General features: G+C 34.7%; 1 protein-coding gene across 1 annotated transcript in view; it reads right to left on the bottom strand.

Annotated features, from left to right (window-relative positions):
• Positions 1–14,147, bottom strand: part of LOC102031458 (dystrophin) — a gene marked incomplete at its 3' end in the record, with an annotated part of 438,907 nt that overhangs the window by 94,164 nt on the left and 330,596 nt on the right. Inside the window, exons 22-29 of the mRNA XM_005424869.2 lie at positions 13,051–13,196; positions 11,897–12,109; positions 9,401–9,514; positions 8,121–8,276; positions 5,582–5,752; positions 3,496–3,678; positions 1,821–1,955; positions 935–1,084 (exon numbers count right to left, since the gene is read on the bottom strand). Coding sequence (XP_005424926.1) covers positions 935–1,084; positions 1,821–1,955; positions 3,496–3,678; positions 5,582–5,752; positions 8,121–8,276; positions 9,401–9,514; positions 11,897–12,109; positions 13,051–13,196 — 1,268 coding nt within the window. The remainder of the gene's footprint in view (positions 1–934; positions 1,085–1,820; positions 1,956–3,495; positions 3,679–5,581; positions 5,753–8,120; positions 8,277–9,400; positions 9,515–11,896; positions 12,110–13,050; positions 13,197–14,147) is intronic.

The raw sequence follows: 14,147 nt of genomic DNA on the forward strand, positions 1-14,147 counted from the left end.
ATTCTTTCTGATCCTCACCAAAGTACTGAGCTGATATTTGCCTCATATTTATAGCATATTGCTAGATTTGGCTCCCCTTGTGTTATACATTTCCATATTGAAGGGTCTTTTTAACCCTTTCATTTATACAAATACACTTATTGATTGTTTAATAAAAAAAAATCTATAACAGATATTACTCCTAATTAATTTTAAAATAATTTGCTTCTCGCTAAGAGTTTTGTCAGAGAAGACATCTTAAATATGCAATTAAAGATTAAATCCATTTAGAAGGTCAGTCCAATTTCAAAATTTTGGAGTTACGCATTTTACTGGTTTAGGCTGAGACAGGTAATTTTCTTCACAGCAGCCTGTATGGTTCAGTGGTTTGTATTGGTGGCTAAAACAGCACTGGTAATGCAGGGATGTTTCAGCCATTGCTGAGCAGGTCTTCCATAGCACCCAGGTCTTTTCCTTTTCACTCGGCCCCTTCCAGGGAGCAGGCTGGGCTTTGAAAGGACACAGCCAGGACAGCTGACCTGAGCACTACACAGAGTCATGCTTAACAACAAAAAGAGTTGGGGAAAAGCATTTCCAAAATTGTCATTGCATGGGGACTGGTTGAACATCAGTCTCCTGGAGGTAATTTCTTCCGCATCACTTGCTTTTATCCTTTATTTCTTTCACTTATAAAATCATCCTAATCTCAATCTATGAGTTTGCCCGCTTTTGCCTTTTCTATAATCTCCACTAAAATACCAGGAGATGTGGAACCTTGTACTGCTTTGCTGCCTGCTGGAGTTAGCCCACCACACCCATGAAACCACTTCTAATGTACAATTGTGTTTGTTTAGGAACTGTGACCTATTTAGGAACTGTACCAACAAAATAACTCTTTTAATTTTTAAATGGTGTTAGACTGTCCTCTGCTTAACAGGATGATCACTAAATATACCTCCTGCTGAAGTTCTTCCCACCGACTGTTGAACCTCTCAAGTTTCTCATTGATCAGTTCATCCATGATCCCACCATCTGTCAAAGTCTGAGCCAGCTCCCGAATCTGGTTGCGATTATCTTCTGGATGTCTCATTAAACGTTCCAAAGACTGAAAAAGGTAAAAAATAGTCGTTTATTTTCCTTTTTGTAAATAAGGCTCTACAAAGCAATCCCAATTTGCCTTAAAAATATAAGAAAGAAATTTCACATTTCATATACAATAAAAGTAGAGAAAAAAAGATGAAATACCAACTAATGTTCTGTACTACGTATTACAAAGCACAAGGATTTTTCATATAGCAATAAATTTAATGCTTAATTTTAAAGATGTGGACTATGCCTAAGGAGTTCAGTGAGAGTACTTGTACCTTAATATACAAATCCTGCTTGATTATCTAAATGGATGAAATTCAACAGCAAAAAGGGATTATCAATGCAGTATTTTGTATTTTGATGCACTACAAGCCTTAATTTAATTTTTACTAATTTTAAAGGCTCTGTGAATAAAAATTAGAGAATAATAAACAAAGTTATGACAAAAACTTCTCCTCTCTGAAGCCTTCAACATTTTTTTGACTGGCTGAAGGGAGGGTTTTGTTTTTTAAGAATGTTTATTTTAGCATTACCAAAACTGTATATGAAACCCAGCACAAGGCATTTAATTATTGTTTGATTTAGGTGGATCTGAATTCAAAACCTCATTTGTTGACTCTAGTAAGAAATAGAACTTTTGAAATATTCTGCACCTTGTTCACGTGTAAGGTTAGTTCACAGTTTGTTTAGAATGACATGAAATTTACAATTTATCAACATATGACTGGGTTATTATTTAAGTCAGCACTTACATCTAAAGACTCAGAAATCTCTTCTGCACCTCCCTGGACATTTTCAGTTGCTTTGAGTTTCAGTTCAATCTCATTCAACCATTTATTTTCTGCATCCAAGTATGACAATAATTCACGCCAACATGCCCATACCTCCTGATGAAGAAAAGGTTTATTTAGGTTGAAAATTTCAAAGAAAATCTTCGCTCATTAAAATACTGAAAACATTCATGTCTCTTCTCCAAAACAACATGGTTGATATCTTATGGGACCATATGATTTTATTTGCCAGCACCCATCTGATCCAAATTAATATAAAACTAAAGAAAGCCATCATTTTGATTAAATGGAGCAAAACCACAGAAAATAACATGAAAAAGTGAACTCTTCCACAAAACGCAACTTGAATCTTCATTTTCATGTATTTTCCACTTTATATGCTTTCTGTAAAGTTTTCTTATATAAATATAAAAGCAAGCAGAATTTTTAAAGACCCATGTTAGAAATTTATGTCTCTATTATAAAAATACACTTAGATTCCTTATACATTCTATATTTTAATTGCTTAAATCACAGGTTCATAAAATGCCAGCTTTTAACAATTCAGACTAAAATCTGTATGGAAATTAATTCTAAACCACATTTAGTCCAATTTATAGACCTTTTAAGTGCTGGAGTACTAAACATAATGTTGTGAAATATTCTTATTCTCCTGAAATTAAATTATTGTCTAATATTTTATTTATACAGTGCCTGAAGATACTTAAATAAGCAGATAAAAATGGCACTTTATACACAAACAAAACATTTAAATGTTCTATAAATAATTTTTTTTCCTTTTTTTTTTGTTTGTACAAGTTAAAAGCTGTTATTGAAATGCATGACACTCTTGGCAGATCAAGCTTCCCAGAATGAAATTCATCTCACCCAACTTTGCCCACATCAGATGAGGGTTATAGAGGGATATTAACAAGCACCAACACATCATCAATGATCAGGGTAAATAAAGATTAACAGTTTAGACTGCACACCTAATTTTCCACAGTGAAATGAAGACAAGATAAATTTTACTCTGGTGCATTATCGTCCTGCATGAGTTTAGCTCTTGAAAATTACAAACAAACCAAAATTAATCTCTTGCTACATTAACAACAAAGATATGTAATTCATTGTAACTAGCGTATAATATAAAATTAGTCCCATGGCAAGAATCTGCAATGGAGTTGGCCAAAATGGCAGGGTCAACTCAAAATGCATAGGAAATATTCAGTTTGCCAGCAGAGCAAGTGCTGTTCCCATGCAGAGATAATACCACCTGACCAGCTCCAGGGCCACCCAGTCAAAACCCTTAGCCATGGAAGAGAGAAGCCTAGAGGAGCTGATGAAGAGAACATCACAGAGCTGTTACAAAGCCAGATTCCTGGATTGATCTCAGAAGGGATAAGAAGCTTGAGCAGCCATTGCTGTCTCTGACCTAAGAGCTGTGTCTCAGTCTTCTCTTGCAATACAACTCTCCAGAAGACATGATCTTGAAATAGCTTTGTGTGTAGCTCATAACACAGGGTATTTGGTATATGGCTCATAAAGCAAGGATAGCCTTGGGCTACCCACAATTCTATGATAATACAGCTGTGCTCTCCACCTTACTTCTTGCAGTTAGAAGGGTTATAAATACAAGTCTGACAAGATATCAAACCTCCAAAGTCTTCCACTTTCCATTCAGCCTGCTGCAGAGTTGCTGGTAGCTGGTAATTAGAACATCAAGCTCCTTTTTCAAAGCCTCATGAGCTGCAGGTGGAGCCTTTGCTATAAAGTTATTCACAGAATCTGTAATAAGCTTCACTTTCACTTCTTTCTGCAGGGCTTCCTCCTTTGCTCTCTGGAAAGGAGAAAAAGAAGTTCTAGTCCTGATTTAAGAAGGGAAGTTATTTCTAGTAACAATCATAATTCTCTGACAGAATTCTAGACAGAGAAAAAAACACAAAAAACACTACAACAAAACAAAATACAACAGGAGACATTTAATTCCCAGACTTTCTGACATAATCTTGAATGCATCCAAAAAACTTCTGCTTCATTTTGTTGCTAATACACAATACAATTTAACGTCTCACAACCATCCAGCATTCTGGAGCTCTCAGACAAATGGAACCTTTCAGTACTTTTTTTCTTTTTCCTCCCAGAAGTGCTCCAAGCACCTTTAGCATCATAACTTATGAACCACAAATGACCAAAAAAAAAAAATCTATTGCTTTATAAATTCATGTATCCAGATTTAACAGTAAAATCACAAGAATGGCCAAAAAAAAAAAAAAAAGAAGATACTTCTTGTCACTATCATTGTCTTGAATTTAAAAAGAAAGTCAGAAAATATTTTTTCTCTGTTGTATATCCCACACTTTTCCTCCTCCCTTCCGTGTTATGAGGTCTCATGAAAAAGATTTTCATACTCAGTACTGTTTCCTCTGAGTGCTTTCTGGTGTCTATGACTGGAATCATATCTTAACTCGAAACAGTGATGTTATAAAAAGTGTCATCTGTGCCTACAGGCCTTCACAGGAATTTACAATGAGAACTTCCTGCCCAGAAAACATCAAATTAAAATCATATTCCTGACAATATTTTTTCCCTCTCTGGGTCTGTAAGTCCATGAATCAGAATAATTGTGATCAGGCTGCCATTGCTAGAGGAAGCTTACAAGGTTGTTCTTGACTTTCCTCTTCTCTAGTTGTGGGAAGAAATGAGCTGTAGAATGAACACAGAATTCTGATCCAGATTTTCAATGTTGTGACCTCATGAGAATTGATCTGGTTATTTCCTAGGTCACAGTCTGAACACGCCTGTACTTCATTTGGGTGCAGAATATCTACTAGGAATCTAAAATGGTGGTTGTATATAAAACTATGAACTTCATCTGCTTTAATATGCAATGCAATGCATAAAATTGAGTTTTGCTATTTTAGTAACTAAAAAAGAACTGCATCTTTAAAGCAGATATTTACTTTTGATATTTGTCTCATTTACAATTGAGTTGTTCCATAAATTTCCTTATATTATATGTATTCTGACTGGCAGCAAATTACTTGTGTCAGTAAATAAAGAGATCATCAGTTGCATGGTCTGAAACTCTCAAATACTGGAAAAAACCATGGAAAATTAACATCTTGAAAACAAAGTGTTCAATAGATTGTCAAAGCTATAGATACGATGACAATCAAGTTATAATCTGGCTTTCTGAATAGCACAAGCCAAACATTTCACCTCTAATAAGAATTAAGCCCACATCCAGTGGCTTATCAAGAGTGTATCACAAATTAGTCATTTTGTCCAAAGGTCATGTTCATCCCACATGAAGGAAACATTATTAATTGAGATCAAAACATGCTGTTTCTATATTCCTATATTAAAGTCATAATGTTCATACATAGCACACACCAAGATGCATCCTAACATCTTAATTTTTTTCTGCTCATTCTAATGCAAAGAGAAGACATAAAACTGATTTCACTCTACTGCTGCTAACACCCAAATGATAGGAATTATTCCTTAATTAAAAGAATGTTGAAGCTACATCCAAATCAATATCCAATAAAGTAAACAGGGAAAAAAAGCAATGCAGTGTTGAAGAATATCAAATATCTTCTAGCATATTCCAAATAGAAATTACTTCAAAACACCTAGATCTGAAAAGGTATTTTCCTAAAAGAAAAGTAGACTTTCTTTACAATTAGAACTCCAAAAATAAGTTTGAACACAGCTCAAGGAATTAGTTTATCTTTTACCTTCAGTTCCTCAACAGCTTTTTGTAACTCATCAGGTGTTTTATACTCAAAATCTCTTTCCAGATATTCTTCCTCAGCTTGTGTTATCCACTCATGCATCTCTGACAAATCCTTTCTGAGACTCACAGTCTTATCCAAACCACCTTTTAATGCAGCCTTCTTAGCATAGGCCTTTAAGAAAGAAAAGATTACGTAGTACTTGAAGCAAAGCTACTGTACAAACTTGAAAATGTTTTAGCCTGAAAAGAATCAAATTAAATCCTACAATAATAAAATTGTTGTTATTAGGCAGATGTTAACTAGTAATTAGGTAGATAATAATAACAAACAATCAAAAAAGTACTACATTTGTATGCATCCTTTTTTAGCAAATCATGGCCCTGCAGAACAAGTGCTGTAATGATACTAGAACGAGAATCCACACCATATGCTGAGGTGATCAGAAAACAACTGTGTTAAAGAACATCTCCCAGGGATTAGCTTCTGTAAAATGTAGAAAGAATAACCACAGGAGATTTTGAAAGCACATTCAAGGATGAAACCAAAGGCTCTTCAGCTATAAAGTCAGATGGCCTTTAACTAGTTCAAATGCAACTCACTAGATAATAAAGCAATATGCATATCTTTCTTCTGTTGATTAGGTCATTTAAGAATGTCTCCAAAAGGTGAATACCCTAAAAATAAGTAAGGAAAAAAGTCCAACCTCCTAGTGGAAGAAACCATTTATCTAAAAGGGAAAAATATTACTGCTAAATCACCTGGCAATCACTAAGTGGGGGTCATATAATTGTATCATCCAGATCACGTATAGAACTAGATAATAATTTAGATCACCTCCATCCCAAACCATTCTCTGATTCTATTCATTGTGCATTAACCTATCAAAATTTTTCCTGCTTGTGCATTTACTATCTTTCAATACTATTAAAAAGTTTGCATCAAAAATAGTAAGTTGTACTGGTGCCATTTCTCAGAACTGGGCTTGCAGAGCTTATTGCTCCAATATTCTGCTCTCTGGTGCCCCTTCCGTAAACTTTATTTTCAGTAATATCAGGAGAAATTTTCTTAGTGTTTGGTCTCCTTTTCTGACTTTTATTGATTTGTTACTCATCCTTGAGGACTGGCTGTTAAACATAAATGCTGTTCTACATAAATGTTTTACAGAACAAAATAGAGCAACAAGCAGCGAGTATAAAAGCAGAATTGTATTTGGCTCTGTAAAATTGTCTCTTCCTCAGTCTCAGCACCAGGAGAAAAGGTAATCTCCTATCACCTGAAAAGAGTATCTGAATTGTCAATGACAACTGCCAGCTGTCAGCCCTCACAGTCATATTAATTGCATGTATATCAACCAAGTTGACTTTTCCAAATCTTCTCAAGAAACCTCCACAAACCAAACTGATTTTTGTATTTACTATTCATGTGTTTTAATAGCTATTGCTGAAGAATTTGAGTCAGAAATGCCCAGTGAGACCAAATAATTTGTGCCTTGTGTTGAATGAAATTATTACAGACAGATTTTCAGGGAAGTCAGAAGAGAACTGTGACAGACTTCTATACTTGTAAGGTAATATTTGAACTTCCTGTGAGAGAAGTGCAAAGCTATACAGCTTATTAATATCACACACACAAAAAAAGGAATTAAATACTGTGTGGTAGTGAAAGGGGAAAGACTACAAAACTGGATCAATATAATGTCTTACAGATTTCAAAGATCAACTTTTTTTTAGGTTTATCAAAAAATATAGAGAGTATTTCACACATGTAAAGTGAATAATAAAAAAATTGGAAAACATTATAGCTCATTAAAAGGTAACACTTTTGCTTTTACAAAAATATACATTAAAAAGGTACACAAGAGAAAAGAGCAAGTAGGAAAAATTTAAAGGTAATAAAACATGAAAAAAATTTTATTTGAACTACCATAAAGAATAAGAATCCAAATGCCATCAGTGAAATAAGAGTAATTTTTAGCTTCCTTACTCTGTAAAATTATTTATTAATAATGCCTTTAACTAAAATAAAAGAACTGTCCTTTCCTGTTATGTCTAATTCTTTCAAATCTGTGTGACTACTGGAGACCAATTTATACACATGCATATGTGCACATACTCTTAATTCTGAGTTATTCAATTATGAACCCTTCACTGCTTTAATGTCTTTTTTCATCCAGAGTAATGACATGCAATTTGAACAATGTACAAGAAAACATAAAACTAAGTACAGAACTTGATTGTTTTGGCAAATGCCTAAACAACACCTTCAGAAACCTAGGTTACCAGAAGCCACAAATCATACTGCTGTTAGACCTAATATATTAGTATGTATCTTTGTGATAAAAATAGTAAGGTATTGTGTTATAAATAAATATACTTTACATATACTGCTACAGGCTAAATTACACTCTGTAAAATATTAGTTGAATTAATACTTCTAAAATTGGTTTCATTTGCATATGTATAGAAGGACAAATTCTGCCAATGAAAACCCTGATGATTAATTAAAAAAAAAAAAAAAGTCACAGCAGGAGATTTGGTACCTGTTGGCAAATGTGGTCCCACTGAGCATTGAGATCCTTTAGCTCTGCCTCAATTCTGGAAGCAAATTCTGGCTCTGCTTCACTCTTCATTTTCCTCCCAGTCTCATTAACACTGTTCAAACTGGGCTGGATTGTCTGGATATCATTTACTAAAGCCTAAAGGAAGAGCAGAAGTTTAGGCAAGTAGAATTCACACAAAGTTTCAGATATGATATCCCTATGAAAATGTGTCTGCATGAGATTCTGACTTGTCTGGGGTCCAGATCTCCAGTAAAATGAGGACAATCAACACAATTATTTATGAAAAGAAATTAAAAAGGAATGAGCCACTGTAATGCGGCAAGCTGTTGTGTACCAAATAAAATAATGTAATTTTTAAATGTTATGTATGCACTATAAATATATACATATATAATGTGTACATATCTCTTAAAATGCTTCCCTGCTGTTGATTAAAGACATGAGAAATACCTAGATCTCTTATTCACATTTCTGAAAGAACATTCCATTATAATGGTGAAAAAAAACCCCGATAATTCTTATTTAAATAATGGCTAAGAGAAAATATGAGAGAACTAGCAGTTCTGTAAGATCACTGTATATCTAGTATTTCATAGTATTTACACATCCTGCCTGAACATTTAGAGAACTTGTAAATTCCACTGAGCATACAGACAGGGGCCATCACAGACTACAAGATTCACTGCACTTATACACTCTGCTGGGACAGGAAGAATTTGTAAACCCTGTGATGGAAGTACCAATACTTCATGATGTTTTAAAACTCTGCTGGGATAGCATCCTGGAACTTGTAAGTTTAGTTAGAAAAAAGAATGGATATAACTCACAATACCTGCAAGTTCTTTTCGTACAATCAGAAAAGTTTGTAAATTACATGAGTAACAGATACAGAAAAAAAGATCTTTTGGCACAGAATATACGGGTAAAAAAAATGCAATGCTCAAAAGCTCAACAAAGTAAATTAACAGTTGATTTTAGAGGCTAGTTATATATATTATTTCCTGTATTTGTTGGTGTGATCCTGCTATAAATACATTTTAAAAAAAGTCAACCTGCCTCCTTCTGGTATTAAAGTTTCCTTGTTACAACTGAATTTTCCTTCAAAACCAGGACATGAGAAAGGTTTGAATACACTGCAGAAGGCAATCCCCTTTCTACATGAATTATTTTTAGGAACAGTAATCATTTGTGTAACTTCTGTATAAACTCAGCTCATAGAAAAGAGTTGAATAACTGCCAAGCAGGCAGGTAATACTCACTGTACATTGCTCAAGTTGCTTTTCCAGTGCTTCTGATTCTCCAAGGGCAGGCCACTCTTCCTTCAGAAAAACATCCACTTCAGCCATCCACTTCTTCAGTGTTTTAGTGTCATTCTGTGTATTAAAAAGACATTTCACTGCATCACACAAAACCTGACTGGCAAGAGTGTAATTCATCCTGACACTACAACTAAAACTCATTCCAATGTAATTTCAACATTATTGAACTGTCTGAAAATACAAACACAGCAAACAAGTAAAACCAATTTTACCTAGGTCTGTCATCAACACTTTAACCTGTACTTTGACCATTTCTGACCAAGTTTAATGTGTCTATGAGAAGACAACCTTATGGCCCTCAAATTTATGCCTTCTAGATATCATTTGTGTTTAGATACTGCATGCTTGTTCATTGTTTCCTTCTATGGCTTCAGATTACTCATACTTGGCATTTAATTCAGGCTCACCCATCAAATGTTCTGTGCTTTCATTTAAACTCCAGACTCCTTTTGGAAGTTATATGCTCTAGTGACTATATTTCTAACAGGACACAGCACAGAAAAACACCCTTACTATTCACAATGAAAAAAGCCAATGTAACTGAAAGAGATTCACTTCAGAAACTAAAATCATATAATGAGTCAATGAGTCATTTCAGTCTCTCAGTTACTGTAATTCTGTTACTGTTTCTAGCACTAGAATAGGAATATGACTTCCATAGCCTTTATTTAACTCTTGCAGTTAAAAAATAAATCTTAATATCAAATACTTGAAAAGAGGGAATGCTACTAGTCCAGGCAACATTACAGAGGTAATCTAATGACTTGAAAAGTAGAATGAGATTTAAAAAATACCACTTAAAATTACCTTAAAATGGCATCTTTGATAATCAGATGCACATATTAAAATAAAACACATATACGGAAAAAACTTTAGAAGTAAATTTTAAAGCATTTTTTCATCAAACTATTTTCATCACCAATGAAATACATATTGAGAGTATATGCTGATTGCAAAGCTGAATTAAAGCACAAAAAGGATGCTAGAATAAAGACTGTGTCCTAAAAAGTATACAAATATACCTTAGTAACTTTTATGAGACAAGTAGCCAAAGGGAACATTTCCCTAATGAGACAGATATACTTAAAAAAACCCATTCTAGCCTGGAAAATGAACTGAATTAATAAAATTAATAATACAAAAATTATCAGTATACTCCAGAATGGCTATTACCAAAACAGTGTTGAAATATCTACTATGCATTCCATTATCCAACAGTAAAAATAGTTCAGAATCATATTTCATGATGAAACTTTAATACATTTACAAGAATACTTTTAGTTCATTAATGTGGTAAAATATTTATCTGGTGGGATTTTCTTTAAAAGAGATTAGTCTCCTGCTACCAATGAAGATCAAATGTATGACTCACATTTTTAATCAGATTGTAAATGCATTTTGTTTATGAACACTGATTTCATCATATCCCATCCTGATGCATTCCATAAATTACAGCAGCTAAAACAATAATCTGTATGAGAAGTCATTCAACAAGCTCAAAAGACAATAACTTTTATATTAGATGTGTACCAGAGGGCTTTCAGCAATAAATATAAGGGATAAAATTTGTGTGCATCGACAGCTCACGCTGCTTTAAATGTTTTACATGAGCATGGTCATGATGCCCAGGACCTTTCAAGACCAGTGGGAAAAGCTTTAAATTTGGCAAAGGGGTGGGAGTGAAGATGGGAGGCAGAAGGGAGGAAAAAGACAAAAGCTTGAATTTCTTAAGCAAAGCGCTCTGCTTTTTTTATGTGGCACTGTTTTGGGAGTCGGGTGGCATCTGCGAGGAGAGGACAGGTGCTGTTCTGTGCTGAACACAGAGAGTTCCAGCTTCCCTCTGTGGAATCACCACAGGACATGGCTGATGCAGTGGTCGGCTAGAGATGCTCAGTGGGAGTGTAGTTAAGAAAGGACAAAAATGTCAGACAGACAGAGGATGAGCGGAAAAAAGTGAGAAACAGCCCTGCAAAATGTAAGAAGCAGCTTTGCAGACACCCAGGTGAGGTTCCAATGCTGCCCTTCTAAATACCTGAAAATACACTTCTGCTTTCTGGAAAGTGCTGACAAGATACTACTATATTACAGGTGACTTTAATTATGTAAGTGAATTCATTAAAGTCAATATGGTACAGCTACTTCAGATGCATGAATAAGTGCTTCAGCTACATTGAAAAAGAAGTAGAGAAACATTATTTCCAATGTTTAATTAAATTAGAGCTTTTTGCTAATGAAATAATCAGAAAGAACCACAAAATCAGAATTCAAAGTAAAATCTGTACTCATCAAAATCAAGCAGACATTTAAACACATTTTTTGTCATATTTTGATATCTCACTTTGGTGTTAATTCCTGCAAGCACCTAAATGTGTTCTGCCTTAGTCCCACAGCAACAAGCCACCAGGCATAAGCAGAGGCAGAAAAAGTGTGATGAACCTGGAATCTCTGGAGTTTGGTCATGCGCTCCTCCAGCTTCTGGCACTGCTCCGCCAGCTGTGCCGAGAGCTTCTTCCAGCGGCCCAGGACCACCTCCAGCTCGGAGCGGTAACTCCGGCTGACTTCTGCCAGGCCTTTCCTGGACAGCTCCTCCGCAGTTGTGCTGAGATAGGTCAGGCCTTTCTGCTGCTCTTGCAGAGAACTTTGTAGAGCCTGTGAATAAGAAGCGAGTGGAATTCACGTGCCAGGCAATTCTCTTTGTTTCACAAACACAGGCAACACATAGAGGTCGCCTTTACTAAAACATGCAATGGCATGATTTACTGAGCAATTTGGAATTGTTTTCCTCATACAACGTAGAAATTTTTTTTAGTTGAACTGAGAATATAACCAGAGGTATTTATACTTGTTAACAGATGCGATCTACATACATTTCATTCATTTGAGATAGGAATTTGCTATAGACCTGATAATGGCGCTGTCAAAAGAATCAGAGAAAATATGCAGAACATGGAGAAAAAACCACTTAGATAACTGAATCTGTGATAGAACATTTTTTAAACTTTCTCAAAACTTTTGTAATTCTCAGCCCAAATTTACTTCATCTTTTTTTTTTCTATATTCTACGTTTTATTTCTGAATAAGCACCAAACAATATTTTCATTAGCCATCCGAGAGTACAAACTGTCAGACATTGAGATACGGGGAAGGTTTGTAGTCACTGACAAAATTGGTTCCACATTTGTCTACATGTAAATTTGACAGGAAACATGTCAAAAGACTGTGTTGCATTTTGCAAATCAAAATAATTTTCATGTCAGCACTGGAAAATGAAATTACCTAAATCTATGTTTTACTAACAGAACTATCATCAAAGGAATATTTTATATACCATGGAGAAAAACAAGAGCTTTTCCTTAACATTTTCAATATCTTATAAAATTGCTTTCAATGGTGAACACCATTTTAAATTCCTTAACTTCAGGAATCAATATAAGCAAGCAACCACCGCCTCCTGAAGCCCTGGCCTAAAACCAAAATGAGCATTATTTACTCAAGATTCACAGACTTCAGCAGATTCATGTACCAAACTAGAGTTCTGTTCTTCTAAATTTCTCATTTGAGACATTTTTGCTCACAGTTTGATCACTCACCTTGAACTCCCTGAGTCTCTGCTCCATGATTTCATATTCAGCAATTGCAACCTGAGGCATGGAGAGTTTAGTTTCTGACTGCTGCATCCACGTAAGTATAGTGTTCATTGTCTCCTTGTAGTGTGCAGGAGGCAAACTGTCAAAAACTACATTCAATGGGGAAAAAAAAAGGGAAGGAAATAAAAGAAGGAAAGAAGGAAATAAAACAATTTTTCGCTTCACTATCTGGTTTGCTGACAGAAGACACTTGATAAAAGACCAAGCCTTATTGAAGTCTACAGCTGTTTTGCAAGACATTGCAACAGGTCCAGTGTTTATTAAAACTATAAAAAATAATTTTGGAAGCAAAATTATTCTGAAAAACGATCACACTCCTAATGTTTGAGATAGCTCTACCATTTTATGGGTTGTGTGTCGTTTGACCCTTTTATTATATGTCAGAAGACAACTTATATGGCCAACACAACTATTTTAAATACATGTGTTCAGAGACCAACAGACAAACCATTGCACTTAACCTACAATCTAATTTCAGAAATGTCTTAAGAGCTATGTTTATGTGTTCAACGTTTCTGCTCAAGCAAAATGTTCCATTTAAGACAGCTGTTAAAAGCTTAGAAAATTAATCTTCCTTCTACAATAAAGTTGAATTTTATTGAACTGTGCTTATTGTGTCAATATTACAGCTACTGCAAATAGACAACATCTGGCACACACATAAGCAACTCATTAGCAGATACATTCCCTCTGCCATCAACAACAGTTGCCTCTATGCTCACTGAAAAATGTGTAGACAAATAGCATGGCTGGTTGGAACTGAAACATTTCCAACTTGTTCATAATAATGAAGAATATAAAAGCTAAAAAGAAGTTGTACACATTTATATCTCCTGTATCCTCCTCAATATTCTCTGGTGTTTCACAAAGAAATGTAGAGAAAAATAATAAAGCTGTCCAAAAAGTAGTGTTGACAAACAACACAGTTAAAGTTTTTAAGTGCAAGATTGCTGACATCATACAGCAGTGCTTGGCAGAATGTACCTCAGATTTTAATCTAATTTTTTAGTTGATCAACAGAATGCTACATGAAAAAAATT

This window comes from Geospiza fortis, unplaced genomic scaffold, assembly GCF_000277835.1.
Source record: "Geospiza fortis unplaced genomic scaffold, GeoFor_1.0 scaffold20, whole genome shotgun sequence".
Lineage (NCBI taxonomy): Eukaryota > Metazoa > Chordata > Aves > Passeriformes > Thraupidae > Geospiza > Geospiza fortis.